Source organism: Primulina eburnea, chromosome 17 (genome assembly GCF_022965805.1).
Source record: "Primulina eburnea isolate SZY01 chromosome 17, ASM2296580v1, whole genome shotgun sequence".
NCBI classification, from domain to species: domain Eukaryota; kingdom Viridiplantae; phylum Streptophyta; class Magnoliopsida; order Lamiales; family Gesneriaceae; genus Primulina; species Primulina eburnea.
The window spans coordinates 678,282-695,232 of NC_133117.1; the positions used below are offsets into that span (position 1 = coordinate 678,282).

Sequence of the window (16,951 nt, forward strand, 5' to 3'; positions counted from 1 at the left end):
TTTACAACAAATCAAATCGAGCAACGTGGATTATTATGATTGGTTATCTTCACCTGCTTTGTGGAACGGTTATTACTTACATATATTTGTACATTTTCATTTCTCCACATAAGATTAGAGAGGAAGAATTCCCATGGCTTCTCGTTCCGCCACCGTATTCTTCACTTTTGTCCTCGTAGCGACGTTGTGTGGCTTCATCCTCGCTGCAGGTGACGAATCTGGCGAAGATCTGGTGATCCGGCAAGTCGTTGATCATGGAGATGATGGAGAAAATTTGCTGCTGAACGCCGACCACCATTTCACGATTTTTAAGAAGAAGTTCGGAAAGAAGTACGGGAATCAGGAGGAACACGATTACAGATTCTCGGTGTTTAAAGCTAACCTGCGCCGAGCTAGGCGCCACCAGAAGCTGGATCCCGCCGCCGTGCACGGAGTCACTCAGTTCTCAGATCTCACTCGCGCGGAGTTCCGACGTCATCTTCTCGGCCTCAATCGGAGACTCCGACTCCCGGCAGACGCTCACAAGGCTCCGATCCTACCGACGAACAACCTTCCGACTGATTTTGACTGGAGAGATCACGGTGCCGTTACACCGGTTAAGAATCAGGTACGTATGTATGAATCAGAATCACGATTTGGGTTGATCATCTCCTGAGTACAATTCGAATTAGTCAAATTCTGGTTCTCGGAGAGAATTGGATATTATTGGTGTGACTGAAAAATTTAGGTCAGACTTGTATAGGTTCTTATACATATTTTTGCCTTAAGTTCCAACTCCAAGCCAGTTAGCTAGAATCTATGCCAGAAAAGTAATAAGCTAGAATCTATGCAAACTATCTAATTCAATTCGATGATTTGCTCGGTCGAGTATATTTGTGCTGCTCTGTATGGTTTGAGTGATGTGAATAGTGCATACTGTTAGTTTTGTTTCAGTGTTTTAATTGGTAAATTTCTGGCATAAGTAATCAAACATGAGTAACTATTGCATGTGACCGGAGAACAATTGTTTAGATCCACGTACCTTTACGAGTCTGTAGTTGAAATATATTCTTTAAATTCTGGTAGAAATGAAGATGCAAATAATTATTTCATCGGGGCTGATATATGATTTTTGTTCCAATGTTGGAGTTTAGAAAGTTATCTGCAATTTATGTGATGAGAGATTGTTTTTAACATTGTGATATTAATCTCTTTGATTCATCTTAAACCAATTTGAATGGTTTGATATGCTGACTTTTGAATTTTATTCGATTTAGTTACCTTAGGAGTTCGATAAATCTCAGTGGTATTTTTTTGATGGTATCGTTTAGGGATCTTGTGGTTCATGCTGGTCATTTAGCACAACAGGAGCATTAGAAGGTGCAAATTATCTGGCGACTGGGAACCTTGTGAGTCTCAGTGAGCAACAGCTTGTGGATTGTGACCACGAGGTTCGGCTTTTTTATTTGTCCCTCTTATTTCAGCCTTCTGTAATATTTGGTATTAATGAAACGTCAGAGCAATGAAATCGAAATGTCCAAGGATTTTTACAATTCAAGGCATCTGTTATACATTGTGCTGTGTTTATCCTTGGAAACTATGTTATTTTCTGAGTTTTGCCTCAATCACATTTAAAGACATGATACAGTAATAAGACGATGCAAACCCTAGAAGAAGGTGGAAATTGTAGTCGAGTTAAGTCAAAAGTTAGAAATAATGAATGTGAAACACAGTTAGCCCACAGACGGTGCAATTGGTTTTTCAATACATGGGTATTGATTCCAAGTCTCATCGGATGCAAATATGAGAAAAAGTACTTTTTCTAATCAGCCGTTAATTCTACTGATAGGATATCTTACTGGTGAGAACAAACACAGCCATGCTGTCGCGTTACTTGCTCTCCTCCCTTTAAATGTGTCGATCTGACCTTTCACTGTCTGCAGTGCGATTCAGGAGACAAAGACTGTGATTCAGGCTGTGATGGTGGTTTGATGAATTCTGCCTTCGAATACACTCTAAAATCTGGTGGACTTATGCGAGAAGAGGACTATCCATACACCGGAACTGATGGAGGATGCAAATTTGACAAGACCAAAATTGCTGCAAAGGTCGCCAACTTCAGTGTTGTTTCCCTTGATGAAGAACAGATTGCTGCCAATCTAGTCAAGAATGGACCTCTTGCTGGTATCTTCTATGCGCATTTATCAATTTCATTAGATTCATCACACATTAAATTGGAATTCGTTCCATTGGAATATTATATAGTTCCTCTAGCGTGTTACACTTATTATCAATGACTCGTGTGGGCATTTACCATATGTATAATCCCCTCCGCCAGCTTCACCAAATTTTCCTCGGTTTGTAAGATCTATTCTTATCCGAGTTCTCTCAAAATTCAAAAAATGTCATCTTTAAAATCACGCACCAGATGGCTATCTAGTCAAAAGATGTTGCCACAGGACAGAACTGACTTTAATTTTACTCTCTGGGTGTAGTGGCCATCAATGCGGTCTTCATGCAGACATACATTGGAGGAGTATCGTGTCCGTTCATATGCTCCAAGAGGTTGGATCATGGTGTGTTGTTGGTTGGTTACGGCGCAGGTGCATATTCGCCCATTCGCTTGAAGGACAAACCGTACTGGATTATCAAGAATTCGTGGGGTGAAAACTGGGGAGAGAAAGGTTACTATAAAATCTGTCAGGGCCGCAACATCTGTGGTGTGGACTCAATGGTTTCTACTGTTGCAGCTGTAAGCACTTGAAAAAAAGAGGTAGGGAATCGCAGTTAACCGTGTGCCTCATCTCTGTATATAGAGGAAACGTGCTTATACCGTCCTTGATTTCTGAGCACTAACTTGGTCTGGTGCAATTAAGGTGATTTGAGTCAACCTCTGTGATTCATGGAACCTTAACGAATGTTATTTAGATAGCATGTTGTGTAATTTGTAAACTCATCGTGCTTCCATAAAGACCGCATTTTCCCTTATTTTTTCTTCTCTAACTATTCATTTGCGTCAAGCGTTGCACTTTGCTTGCCAATTCTGGAATTTTAGGATGAAGATGGCATTTTGGAATAATCGTTTTGGTAAAAGCAAAGCAATGACCAACAAAAATAATTTTTAATGAAAATTTATTGTATCTTTCATCCTAGCACCACAAGTTCTAGACGCGATAGAATGATCTACTTCAGGAAAGTTATGGGTATGATGCGTATCACCAGAGAATGGCGCATGTAATTGTCGGGCATAATAAATTTAACCTGTAACCGGTATCCATTTTTTTAAAACTAATTTTACGTGGAATCTCACAGTGATCCTAAGATGCAACAATGCTACTGTGTTTAGCTGGACTTCTAATCCCACCCAACTCATTAATTTTGAGAAAATATTTAGAAATTATTTTAAGGTGGTATTTGGTACAACTTCCGATGGAGTAGACACCTTATGCATATGCGAAGGGAAAAATGCTCAATTTCAAGAAACAGGGGTAGCACAGAGAAACCCTTCCATTGAAAAAGACCGAGCCTGCAAGCATTTGGGGAAAAAAAGAAAGTAGAAAGTACGAAACTTTCAAGCACCACACTACACTAATAAAATAGACACGAGAAGGGTTAAAAGTTGTATTTGCCGCCCCGTTTCCCGTTAAACCTCAAAGCCTAACTCTTTCTTTGACTGTTATAAAAAGATCCCTTTCTTCTCCAAAAAATGTAAGTTTATCGAGTTGTTCCCAAAATAATACCTTCATAATCCTTAATTTACAACAGAAACTTCAGCTGAAGCCCAAGCGAGGCTACGCGGGACAAAATCTATGCAGGCAGGCGCCACAACTGGTTGGGATACAGTATAACTTTAGAATCCCAAAAATTTACACCAGCTCTCAAAGGCAAATAACATCACGAGGAAATAAATCTCAACAGTAAAGGGATAAATACATCATTATTTTTTTCCCGTTTCCTGAAATAGAATAAACAGCAAGATATATCCTATCAATCTGTATAAATAACACAACTGAGGGACCTTTAAACGTCATCCAATGCAGGCCTCACAAGACTGCTTATTACACTCAGCGACAAATGATACAAGACCAACAGAACACTCAACGTGAAAAGAATCACGCATATCCCAGGCAACAATTTAAAGATTCATTACCTTCAATAGACTCCGGTCCCATGCACATATAACGAATATTATTTGAATAGTAATTTGTCTCGAAGTGTATCATTCTTCTTCGTAATCGAGTGAGGCAAACGAGAATGGATAAAACTTGTATCCATCTCCTTCATAGAACTTATTTTGGAACTCCACCCAATGAAGTCTCAAGGCATGGAGGAAGGCGCTAAGTGTTTCCATCACTAACAACACACCAACAGTGGCGAATATGAAGACGATTATGCCAACGATAAGGATAATTACATTGTTATATCTGCCAAAAAAGAATGATTAGTCGAGATAAGGCCTATCATAAGAGGTCCTTGCGTTTGCGAGAGATAAAAATAATCATTCATTTGTCTATAATACCAGAACTTCCATAAAATGTCTGTTGTCATTCACTAAATATTAGACATTAGTCAACTACCAGATTAAACATTGTTTGGGTCAACCACATAGTCCACAAGTAAAAGACATCAAAAAATAGTTTGAATGATTGCCGCTCAAATTTTATGAAAGAAGTATGACACAAGTTCAAAAACCAATTCATACGAACACCTGCAGACATGAATAGTTCAATGAAATAAATGAACTCACCCCCATGCAAGAAGAAGAACCTTCTCGTAGAACACACTGGACAACTCAGAGTGGGCAAGACTGATCATCACCAAACAAAGGAAAAAATAAAAAAAAAAATACGTTTGTTAGCATAATGAACTCGACACTCAAATATGGAAAAGAACTAGGATCTTGCAATTGATAGCAGTTCTTATATTTCATAAGTTCAACTAAAAACCCTTACAATATTTAATTATACATGTATAACTGATGAGAGAGATGCAAAGCGGGGCAAACATTCACCATGTATAGGCTAAATATAGGATGCAGTAAAATGATACCTAAGAGCCCATAAACGAAGATAAGACGCAGTATTTGAAACTGCCCCAAGCACAAATTCTATTGTATGGATAAGCTGATGCACAAAAACTTCACTGAATTCAAACTCTTCATGACCATGGGAATTGTGATTTGCTTCTGATTGCAACGACTCGTCTGTTCCTGGAAGGGGTGCATAAGACTCTCCATGGTGCCTCTGAATATATTGTAATAAAAATGTCGGGATAATATGACAAGATATTAGAATATTATGATAAAATTTGTAATGGATAAACTAAAGAAAAAAGTAAAAACTTGCATACGTTGTGTTCTCGCTTCAACAGGAATGGCTTTGGTAACAGCATCCATGGTACAGAAACAAGTGCCAAAAGTAACAAAACAAGCTGAATGCGCAAAGAATGAAACAAGTTCCAAAAATTATGCAAACCCCAGGAAGTATTAAGAGCTTTGATTGAAGTGATGAAATGAAATTAATCAAAAGACAGACATTTTATTTTCCATTATTCCCAACCTGAACTGTCTTCTGACCAGGGAACAGCTGGTTTTCACCAAGCTCATCGGTAGGACTCAAAAACATGTATATCATAACATGATATAGGTCAGCTTGGGATCCAGTGCACCATTTAATGATGATTAGGACAGAGAGGTAGCCAAATAGACTGTTCAAGAATATCATTTGGGGAATAAATTGGAACCTGCGACACCACGGGGTCAGTATAGTAGACAGGAAGATGTAAATAGCGATAAAGAATCTCCGATGAATTTTCATTCAAATAATTGACCAACAAAGCACTTCTATATGAAATTTATCTAGATTTAATCAGTAAATGTGTCACCAGCAAAAATATTTTGAATTGCATCGACTTACCATGTATTCAGGCTACTCTTGAAGAATTTGGCATTAAAATAGCTCAATATTATTCCCAGGTTCATCTGGGAAACTCCAAGTAGAATCGACATTTTCATTTTCAATGAATTAAGAAACGGTAGCTCACTGCGTGTACCATGCCACGCAGGGTCCACTCCAAACGGATAGGTATCTCGTTCTTTGATCAAGCCCACAGTAGTAGAATCCCTACAAGATTTAAAAAGTTCACATACCAGCAGAGCTGCGACATTCAACAAAAGATTCAAGATCGTGAGATACCTGCAAGCCGGATCGCGGCACACATATGCTGAACGGGCAAATAATTCAAATGGCACAGAAAAGAATTCATTATAGATCAACCCAGTGTAAATTGAGAAAAGTGCCATAAGTAAAATGACATATCGACCACCGAATGTCATTTCCATGATGTCTCCAAGTTTCTGCATTTATGGAGATTGATAAAATCATGTCACTTATTTCACATTCATATATAAGAAACAGAAATTTTCAAGCTCACAATGAAAATCCATACTTAAACTAGTAGTTTGACTTGCATCAGCTCAAATTGCTCAACTAATCCTCTAAATTCCAAAAAAAGATATATAACTCATCCAAGCATGCCTATGATGCTATTGACGAGATCTACGCAAAACAATACTGCAACCGTAGAATAGGAAATTCAAAACTTGGTTTCGAATGGTTTTACATAACTTCTTAATACAATAATCACAAAGAAAATAAACAGAGCTCAATATGATAAATTGGGACGAGATGACCCAATTTTATGACCAGATTCCAGAAACAGGACAAATGATCCAATAAGTGATTAGAAAAGTACGAGAAAGTTGTACACAAGGAAAAAATCCGATCGCTGATACTAATTACTAGCAACTGCACACAAACTTGGTGCTACGCAACACATGACACATTTTAAAAATTTTAATTATTAGAATTGTAATGTGTAGTTATACTATTGATTGAGTAAATATCTGTCAAAATTTGAAAACAAAAATAAACCAAAAAATTAAACGAGTATTTTAGGAAAAATAAAGGAGGACACTAAAGGACCAAGTGAATTCTCCACAACCTCCATATAGAGATAACTGAGTTACTAGTCAGTAGATCAAACATCAAAAACATCTTGCAAAATAACCTATCGTTTTATTTGGTAATTTGTTTCTAGAGTCCCAAAAACATTTTTATAAGATGTCATTTTTTAATAAATAGAAAGAGATTAAGAAACCATAATTGCAAATATTCTATTGATAGCTATATCTAACAAGTATGCCATTACCTGACTAGAGAGTTTTTTCTCTCTGAAAATAAAAAATAGTGTTGCAAGTAGAAGGCATATGCCATGCCCCCAGTCACCAAACATGACAGCAAAAAGAAATGGAAATGTGACAATCGTGAAAACTCCAGGGTTTGCTTCCTGATACTTGGCAACTCTGCAACAAGTAAACTAAGAGGCATGAAATGTCATGCAAAGTATAGTTTGTCTTAAAAAAATGCTGAACTCATTGCATATGAACTACTAATATAGAAACACGACATAGTATTAGGTCAAGGTAATGGGGCGTGGAGTAATTATTGCTAATACATGGAAGTGGATGGGAAATGTAACCAAAAAAAAAGCCAACCTCTAGAAACTTCTCTCAGGTACATCAATCAAATTTGTGAAGGTCATAATGTCAGCATAAGGTCCATAATTTTTACGCAACTTGATTACATTCCCTAGGGGCCAGAAACATATTCTCAGCTTCATGAACTTTCAGGTAGTTGAATACTCATTTATTAATCATGGAAACAGGTAGCTATATTATGACAAAAAAATACATGAAGATACCCTATACTAGAAAGTCATAATGCATAGTCACAGCCATGTTGCTGTTTTTTCAAAGTTCAAATGCTAGCAGTCCCATTTGCCAGTTATCACCATTTGATTAGCTATTTCACAAGTCAATTTCCAAAACAGAGAGCTTATACTTGAATGAACTTAAATGTGTCTACAAGTTTACAACACCATCACATTAAATCTCTTTACTATACAGAATAACTCACCCATATGCATCAACAATCTCTTGGTAAGCTGTAGTGAATTTGTTTGTTCGAAAATATGTAGGTGGCATTTCACGTGTTTGCAAGACTTGAAAAATAGCATCAACCTGTGAATTGGAGTCATGTGTAGCCCGGTGCAATGCATCCTGAATCTGAAAATAAGAAACATCCTCTTTCAGAATGAACAATCGCGTTAAAACATATCACTTCACTTTGAAATCTCATGATTCAAAGCTGCAACTGCGACCAAACTTGCCATCACACAAATAAAAAATGGGGGGAAAAAGAAATGTGTGGGAAAGTAGTCACCTGTTTTGAGGCAAAAACAGGACTCCATCCTTCTGCCACTAGACATTTCTTGGTGACATCTATGCTGAGCATATTCAGAGTATGATAAATGGATTTCTCCTTCCTCACCTTCATTAGAAAAATAGTTTATTAAATTCGTAAGGCATTAAAATACAATCAATGTTAGTAAGAAGAACAACCATAAACATGTAAAAACACGCTGGCTTTTGGTACATGGTTGATAATTCACAGCTTAGTGCTGTTTTGGCAAAAACCCACAAATATTAAGAAAACTACAAGCAATTTGTTAAAACATGGTTGACAGACCAAGAAGTTCCACTGCTCAAATTGTTCTCCAATAATTTGCAGCAAGTTTCCACGATGCACCAGGCCTGCATCTATCGTAGTTTTTAACTCTGAGAGTCTACCGGAGGTCTGAAATGGAAGCAGAAGTAACACAAAAGTACAATTTCAGTATCTAATATGAGACCATCAAAGAAGAGAAAAAGGGAGAAAAAGATCTCCATAAACATTTAATATTAGGGGAAAATTATGCAAAGTACTACCCAAAATATAATTGAAAAATGGAGTAGCCAAGGAATTAAGTGCAATGAATATACAGGAGAAAAGGAAACAAATCCACTTTCAGTCTATAGGAAAGAAAAAATAAAGGACAGCAGCCTGGCAATCGAGAGAAAAATAGACAACTAGAGGAATGTTCAAATTTAATCCAAATTGCAAAAATCAGGAAACTAAGAAAAATGTTAGAAAAGAAAAGAATGAGCAGAAAACAAAAGAGACGGGTTTATGACAATTGGGTCCATTACAAATCAATAATACATGAACTCAAATGTATCTTGTATACCTCCGTAATCATTTGAGCTTGCTTGCCCAGGTCCTCATTGAACGAGTATCTATTCGCTCCAAATGCTTCACATATTTTGAGAATTTTGTTTTTGGCCCTTTCTCCAGAAAAGAAGACAGCAAATACATTTTTTTCAACCTATGTCATAAAAACCAAAAATCAGTTTTCTCCATATTAACTTTTTGGTCTCAGTCAAGAGCAAAACATGAGTAATCAACCTTTTTTTCAAATACCATGTTGACCGAACAAAGAATGTATCTAAGCATGATTCAGACTGTAAATGTGTGTCATAGAACTACATAAATTAATCCAGATAGTTTGTGTAAACCTTCTCCCCGGATACAGGATCAATTACTGTCTCATCAACTGCAGCCTGCTTCAGAAACACATTACCCCTGGTAGCACGGAATAAAATCCTCTCAAAGGCCATTGACTTTTCCCTGGGAACAAGTCCAGTGATGAATCCTAACTTAACTTGCTTGGTAGAATCAACTGTCACTCCCTGGTGACAGAACACATATCTGAATAAGAGTGCAATCCCCAACTTAAACGGGATCAAATATTGAAGTTCAAATTTGTACCTGCTCTGATAATAGCGGAGTCTCCAAGGACTCCTCACCACTTTGATTTGATGAGTATTCTGTTTGATGAGCTTCAGCACTGCTCATCGCAGAGTGAAAAAATTCACCAGCCTAAGGAAATATAACAGCATTTACAATAGCCAACATGGGTCAGCAACAAAATCTGGAGTAAAACTAGGAAAAAAGCATGATGCATGTAACAAAAACAATCAAAGAAAATCAACAATGAAAAAGCAAGCAGTGAACAAAAATAAAAGGAGATATTTCAAAGGTTCTCTAATTATGCAGATGCAATCAAGGATAGAAGTTGCACAACATATTTCGTTTCATCCAATAAAAATCAATTTCTTGCTGGTACTGCTTTAAGAAACATCTCTCAGTATATGTAAACACAATGAACAAGACTATCCTTTATGTCACATTACTGCCAAAATCCAAAGCACTATTTGGTAATGCTTTTTGTTTACTTACGTTCTCCAAAAAAAAAAAAAGAATAATAATTACTAAATATAGATTATATGACATGACTAACCAAACAAATTCTCCATGAAGTGACATCTACAGTAAAGTTTAATTGATTCAAAAATTAAACTAATCATGCTACAGCACATAATATATTCACCAAAAAAAATTCCTAATACACTCAATCATTCTGTTAAAGTTTACCCAAATATCACGCCGTATTTGAAAAACTCGAGTTGTACATTTCTTTGTTACTTTTTTTTAATAACCGGTGTTGTAAGTTTAATTTAACAGTAACTAGCAAATCTTAGCACCAATAGATGGCTTCCTTCAGTGAAACATATACGGAGAGAATTGTGGAGGGGGTAAGGTAACCTAACATAAAAGTCGGTTGTATAAATAATACCAGTATCTGTTTTTTCTGCTCACTGCTGTTGGTCATAATGTAAGTGAAACTTTTCTAGCGTTCTGGAAGAATAAATCTTTTGTGTTAAATGATCATCTTAAGGTTTTTTAGGCTCTAGGCTCTTCCCAAAAAAGAAATACAAGAAGAATATTCACATTATTTTTTGTTACAAATATTTTCTACTTCTCTGCATAACTCAAGTGGGAATTAGATATCCACAACAAATGCTATGAACACTGAGAAATAAAAATGGCATGCCTTTTGGAGAACGAGCCTGTATTCTACTAGTTCGTTATAGGATCGCTGCAACTTTTCACTATTTGCGTTTATTTCAACCAGCTCAGCCTCAAGGTCCCCGAGTTTAACCTGAAATCAGCGAAGAGCCAGGGTCAAATACATTTGATAGTTAAGAGTGAGTTAAATACGAAAAGTAAAACATACCTCAAGGTCATCCAAACTAAGACCAGGTTGTGTCATTGATCTTTCTTGAGATGACAACCCTGTCTTTGACATTTGGTCATGGAAAAATCTCAACTTTCGTGCCATTTCTCCACATCTTTTAATCTTCAGGAGGAACAAAAAAAAGAAAAAAAATTAATGCTCAAGCAATTACAGGGCCATTAGAAGAAGAATTTATGCAGCTGCAGAATGAGTATATTTAAAACCAACAGGTGATAATTTGTATGCCTGACTATACAAGAATGAACATGATGATATAAAAGAATATAGCAAAAATCAATTGACATTCTAATGAAATAAATAATTTAAGAGCATTTATGAGGATAATCAAGCAAGAGAAAAAGTAAGACTCTAACGGCTGCATTAACATAGTCTGGCATCACAAACACAACCTCCAATCTCACTTTGTTGACTTGTCACTATCCAAATACATTCGCCATGAAAATTTGCCAGAATCATCCAAATGGCAACTTGATAAATAGACAATTGTCTTCTAATAACAAACATTTACCTGGGTGGCATATGTTCGTTGGAATGGACTTTTTTCCACATTCAGCTGCGAGGAAGAAAATAATTACATCATATTAAGATGAAGCAGCACACAAACTCAGAAGGCAACAAATTTAAGGTTTACACTAATAATCTAGGAGGATTCTTTTAGTAAACATAAATCATATAATTCAGGAGAAACATTAAAAAACAAGCATATTAAAATAAAATAGGGCGTAAACAGGTATCTATTTTCACATCATCGATCGATAACCATTTGATACTATAACTTCGAGAAATACTATCACAAAAAATAGTTTTTAGACCATTTTAAAAGACACTTTACCCATGACGTATGAAGGCCTAAAGGATATGATTGTAATTGCACGGAGTCTGGATATGTCATTGCCACAGTAAATGGCTGAAGTTATTGGTTGTACAGAACTGCAAATATCTGGTTACCGAGGAATTTTTATAGAAAGGCTAGATTCAGTACATAGACAAAATTTCAATTTAAAATCCCTAACTTCTAACTGCAAAAATCAAGTACAACATCGCTCGAAATAAACCTTACCTGCAGCACATTGATTCAAAACACCGCATACTACCAAACAAACAAAGCAAACCAAAAGAACCAAATCCAAAAACAGCCACATTCCATAGTCTCAACATCTCTGTTTTTCGTCTAAACATAATCTAGATTCTATCAAGAGCAAATCGGAAAATGATTGTGAAGTAATAAGTACTAGAATCAATATTTCTCTATCTTCTTCAGAAACGAACTAATAAACACAAATAGAATCAATCACAACCATACATCAATCCCCCAATCAACAATGGCAATACCTAGCTACATCACATTACCGAAAAAAAGCGCAGATAAAATCAAATTTTCACCAGCAAAAGACATACAAAGCATAAGTCGTCGTACTAACATCTTTGAATTGTATAAGACCGATGTCTCCGAGGTACGAGATTGAGAGATTAGCCGATTCGACGGGGATAATGATTTGGACGAGCTGCATCGGTTCGGACCGCATCAGATCCATCGGCGGACAGCATCCTCCTCTCCCCCGCTCCCCCATCTTCAGCGGTTCGATTCGATTGCCGCTCTCTTCCTATGAAGGTATCTACGAGTGGAGAAATCTCAAGTGAATTTAGGAATTACGAATTTTGAGTGATTGGATTAGTGGATAATTCTAGGAGGGGATCACAGAGAGAAGAACATAAGAGGTGGATGGCTGGCATTGTCTTATTTAACTGCCCCTGATTGAACTAATTTTATTTCCAATTTCGCTCCTGTAAATAATAAACATACACAATTGGCCCTCTAACTTTCATTTTCTCATTTTTTATTTATTTTTATCATTATTGTCATAGTTACACGTTAATTTGTATTTTTTTTAATTTCGGTTTTTTTTTTTACCACCAAACTCTTGAAAGTGTATCAAAATGATGGCGTGACACCAATAAATGATAATTTCGCACCTAAAATTACTCATGTGGTGTTGAATATTGTTAAAACATACTACATTTCGATGAAAAATGACTAAATTGAAATTAAATATAAATTAATATCGTAATTTGACCGAAACATAAATTAAAATGAAGGATGCAAAGTTATTATATCAAAAGTATAATTTCTCTCCACTTTCCTTTTTCTCCATTCTCATACAAAATATTCTAGTTAACTAACAAGTAGATTAATCATCAGAAAAAAAATCAAATCTATACGTCTAAATTTTAATATAATTTGTAATATTTCATACAAAAGACACTCAACACAAAAACACGTGTCATGTTACTAGTATATACACATGTATATGTTGGAATCATTCATTTTATTAATAAAATATTATATAAATTAAATAATTAAATAAAATTGGAAATATTCATACCTTTTTTGTAACTCTTCTCCGAGTGGATTCCTTCGCCTTTTTTTGGGAATAGAATGATAACTTTTTCGAAGTTATCATCGAGCATTCTTTTCTGTTTGGAGTGAATGCTCTTTCCATCTTTTTTAATATTAAAAAAAGATCAAAATTTAATTTTTAAAAAAGAAAAACAGTTCTCGAATTAAATTTTAGTGATTCATACGATTTTGCACAAAAAAGAAAATTTATCCAATGCTTTTTACTTATGACAATGCACCAAATCGCTAATAAAATATTTTCAAGCTAGTTAATAAACGAGAAAGTGTTTGCAAAACACATTATCGCGTGAGATATGAATTATAGTTTATACAATATCAAGATCTCAAGTTTGAGACGAAATATCAAATTCGTTATTCGACTGCAGTAATCTTTTTTCTCAACTCAAATAAAAAAGCACATACTCGTGTGAGTTTTACCAAAATGAAATATTTTTAGGCCAATATATCCCTTGGAAGGCAGCTAGGCCAAAGATCATGAACCCGCCAATGATCGCTCGAAGAAGATGATGAATGATGGGCCAATCAACAACGTCGATATTTACTAACATATATCTAAAAGAGAATCACGACACAGTTGAAACTTAGATAAATTATCAGTAGATAAAAATGAGCCTTCCGTAGTTACAAAAATAGCCGCAAAAAATTATTTTTTTTTCCCAGGGAAGATAGGAGTATTATTGAATTTCTTATGTATCATAAACAAACTTGATCGAGCGTTATATTAATAAAAATTTAAGGCTCGAATTAAGTATATTCGAGTTCGAGCTCAATTCGAAAATCGAAAGTTTTTAAATATTTAGCTTGAGTTCGGCTCGAAAGAAAGTTCAAATTCGAGTTTGGCTCGAAATCTTCAAACTTATTTGCGGGCTATTTAAACTATTGTTTGGATGATAAGGTTCGAAAGTTCAAAATAGATATATATTTAATATATAATTATATTAATAAAATAATTCTTGCTTGAATTCGATTCGAAAAAAATTGCGTGCATGTTCGAGTTTGACAAATTCTAATACGAACCAAATATTTATCGAGCCGGCTCCAAAAGATCACGAACATACTCAGTTCTTTTATAATCGTAATTATATTATAAAATATAAAAACATATACTAATATTTGAAACGGAAATTTATGGTTAAAGTGATTATTTACATGTTCTAGTTTATTCCAAGTGCGTTAAATAAAGAAAATATTTACGCGAATTTGATGACAAGATCCAAAATATTGTGGCCCAGTAGCGAGTAGCCTTTACAAACAGAATATGGGCCTTACATTGGATTTTAAACTCATAATTCTGGTCGAATCTCCACTAGGCCCAACTTAATTTTGTCATTAAATATTCTAGTTTGCAAATATAGAAGGCCCGTTAATTAGTAGATCCTTGTATATAATTTCCAGATGGCCATATATGATCAAAACAATACAGGTTATTACATGTTTGGGATGATTGTTCGAGTTGATAGAGTAAGAGAATGTTTGATTAATAGTCAAAAATTCAATTCATTTACCAATATTTTATTAGACGAGCTTATCACACATAATTTGTCTAATGTGGTTTTCAAGTTACTGTATTATCTCGAGTGTTTATCTCGTGCGCATTGAATGGTAGCGAATCTACAGCGAGATATCATTTGATTCGTTGGATGAGATGATGAAGCATATATGATATAGATGTTAAACAATAATCGTAGTTCTCGATAGATAAATAAGGTATTGTAAAATTTTTAAAATTACAGAAATCCGAACAGAAGCAAACAAACAACGTCGTAAGAAAATATAACAGATAAAACTAAAACAATTAAGCAAATCGAAGCATGTGTGAAATATAATGTCCTTTAAACAGATTTGTCCCCTTCAGTATATGCTTCGATGATCAAGTTGGACGACTATTTACTTTATCACGAGTTAGAGCAGAACAGAACAGAGCAGAGCAGTAGGAGACAGACAAGAAGAGAGTGAACCTTGGTTAGAAATTTGCTTTCATCAGTCCGATATTCGACGCATCTAGGTCGCGCTCGTACGCTTACACACAATACAAACATTTCCTAGTGTGAATATGGCTCTTGATTTGCAGCCCCTACGCAGGCGCATGCGCGAGAGAACCTCTTAACCAGGACCAATCATTCATACATTTTCACAAAGTATAACTCAATACCAGTTCATTTATGCTAAAATTATTTTCCAACGTACAACATTCTTCATTCCACACTCACAATCCACTTAAAAACCAATAAAGTACTTGTCCAATTTCTTTCAAAATGAAAAAAGTCCAATAAGCCAAAGTACAAAATTCAATAAATAAAATTGATAAAAAAATGTTAATTCTAATACTTTGTAAAAGTCCGAGTTAAACATTGAATGAAATAATTATGTGTAATCATTTATTGACTTAGTACCAAGCCTTTGGGCATTGCACTTGTGATAACATGAACTCTAATCCAGATCTAATTTTTTTTAATATAGTTTTTTTTTTTTTTTATATTTATACCCAAAGCTAGTTTTCAAAGTTACTTGAATACATCACCAATGGCATACTTACGTGAAGATGAATCTATCTACTAAATTAATCTATTTTTCCAAAATTTATCTCATTCATGACTTATCAATCTATTAAATGAGTAGATCTCATGTGAGACCGTCTCACGGATCTTAATCCGTGAGACGGGTCAACCTTACCCATATTCACAATAGAATGTAATATTCTTAGCATAAAAAGTAATACTTTTTCATGGATGACCCAAATAAGAGATCCGTCTCACAAATAGGACCCGTGAGACCGTCTCACATAAGTTTTTGCCCTATTAAATAGAGCACATTTCAGAGAAGTATACCTACCTACTTTTAGATCCATAGACAAATAAATGTTTGACTTTTTAAAAACCTATTTAATTTCAAATAAAACATCCATTTTGCTGTCCCATCCCTTATGTTTATATGTTTACAAAAATCACAAATAGTAGACGTCCAATTAGATATTTTGACTCGATTCATATTTATAATAAAAAATAATAATGGATCTCATTAAATTTTTTCGTGAGACTATCTCACAAGAGATACGAGAAATTTTGTGAATCTTAAAATGAAAAATAGCAAGACAATGTTTTCCATTATATTAATTTTCTCCCATCCATTTTTTCTCATTCACATTAAAGAATCTCTAGCACATGAATTGGAGTTTTCTAGTACAAGTTTGTGTCCAATCATTAATACTTTTTTTAATCCAAAATCTTCTCCTCCATGTAGGAAACATAGGAACCGTGCAATTTTCAATGCTAAATAGTTACATTACCAATCATTATTGCCCAGCGATGTGAATCGTGGCACCGACAATTATGGGATATATATATTTAAAAATATGAGAAATATTTTTATTTGTAGTGTTATTTCAAAATAATGCACGTGTTACCTCTATCATGAAATATGCACTTTTATATTGCAATTAAAATTAAAAAGATTGAAACTATGTTTAATTTGAGACTGTGTAATTGTGAGACTGATGTATCAAATCCAATCGTAGTT

The 16,951-nt window shown here is 35.0% G+C and overlaps 2 protein-coding genes across 2 annotated transcripts; one reads left to right on the forward strand and one right to left on the reverse strand.

Annotated features, from left to right (window-relative positions):
- The first annotated feature begins 94 nt into the window (after positions 1 to 94).
- LOC140818134 (probable cysteine protease RD19B) lies at positions 95 to 2,967 on the forward strand. The gene is made up of 4 exons (XM_073177993.1): positions 95 to 607; positions 1,311 to 1,430; positions 1,923 to 2,163; positions 2,475 to 2,967. The coding sequence occupies exons 1-4, from the start codon at positions 134 to 136 to the stop codon at positions 2,741 to 2,743; spliced, it is 1,104 nt and encodes a 367-aa protein (XP_073034094.1). The 5' UTR covers positions 95 to 133; the 3' UTR covers positions 2,744 to 2,967.
- An 890-nt stretch (positions 2,968 to 3,857) lies between these two features.
- On the reverse strand, positions 3,858 to 12,743 carry LOC140817680 (V-type proton ATPase subunit a3-like). Its single transcript, XM_073177393.1, has 18 exons — positions 12,438 to 12,743; positions 11,525 to 11,569; positions 10,996 to 11,118; positions 10,813 to 10,920; positions 9,687 to 9,797; positions 9,434 to 9,607; positions 9,106 to 9,243; positions 8,568 to 8,675; positions 8,262 to 8,369; positions 7,956 to 8,104; positions 7,189 to 7,342; positions 6,174 to 6,334; positions 5,895 to 6,101; positions 5,538 to 5,721; positions 5,329 to 5,409; positions 5,029 to 5,222; positions 4,727 to 4,786; positions 3,858 to 4,403 (listed from the first exon to the last, which is right to left on the reverse strand). Exons 1-18 carry the CDS (start codon positions 12,585 to 12,587, stop codon positions 4,199 to 4,201), a joined length of 2,460 nt encoding a protein of 819 aa, XP_073033494.1. The 5' UTR covers positions 12,588 to 12,743; the 3' UTR covers positions 3,858 to 4,198.
- Between the last annotated feature and the right edge of the window lie 4,208 nt (positions 12,744 to 16,951).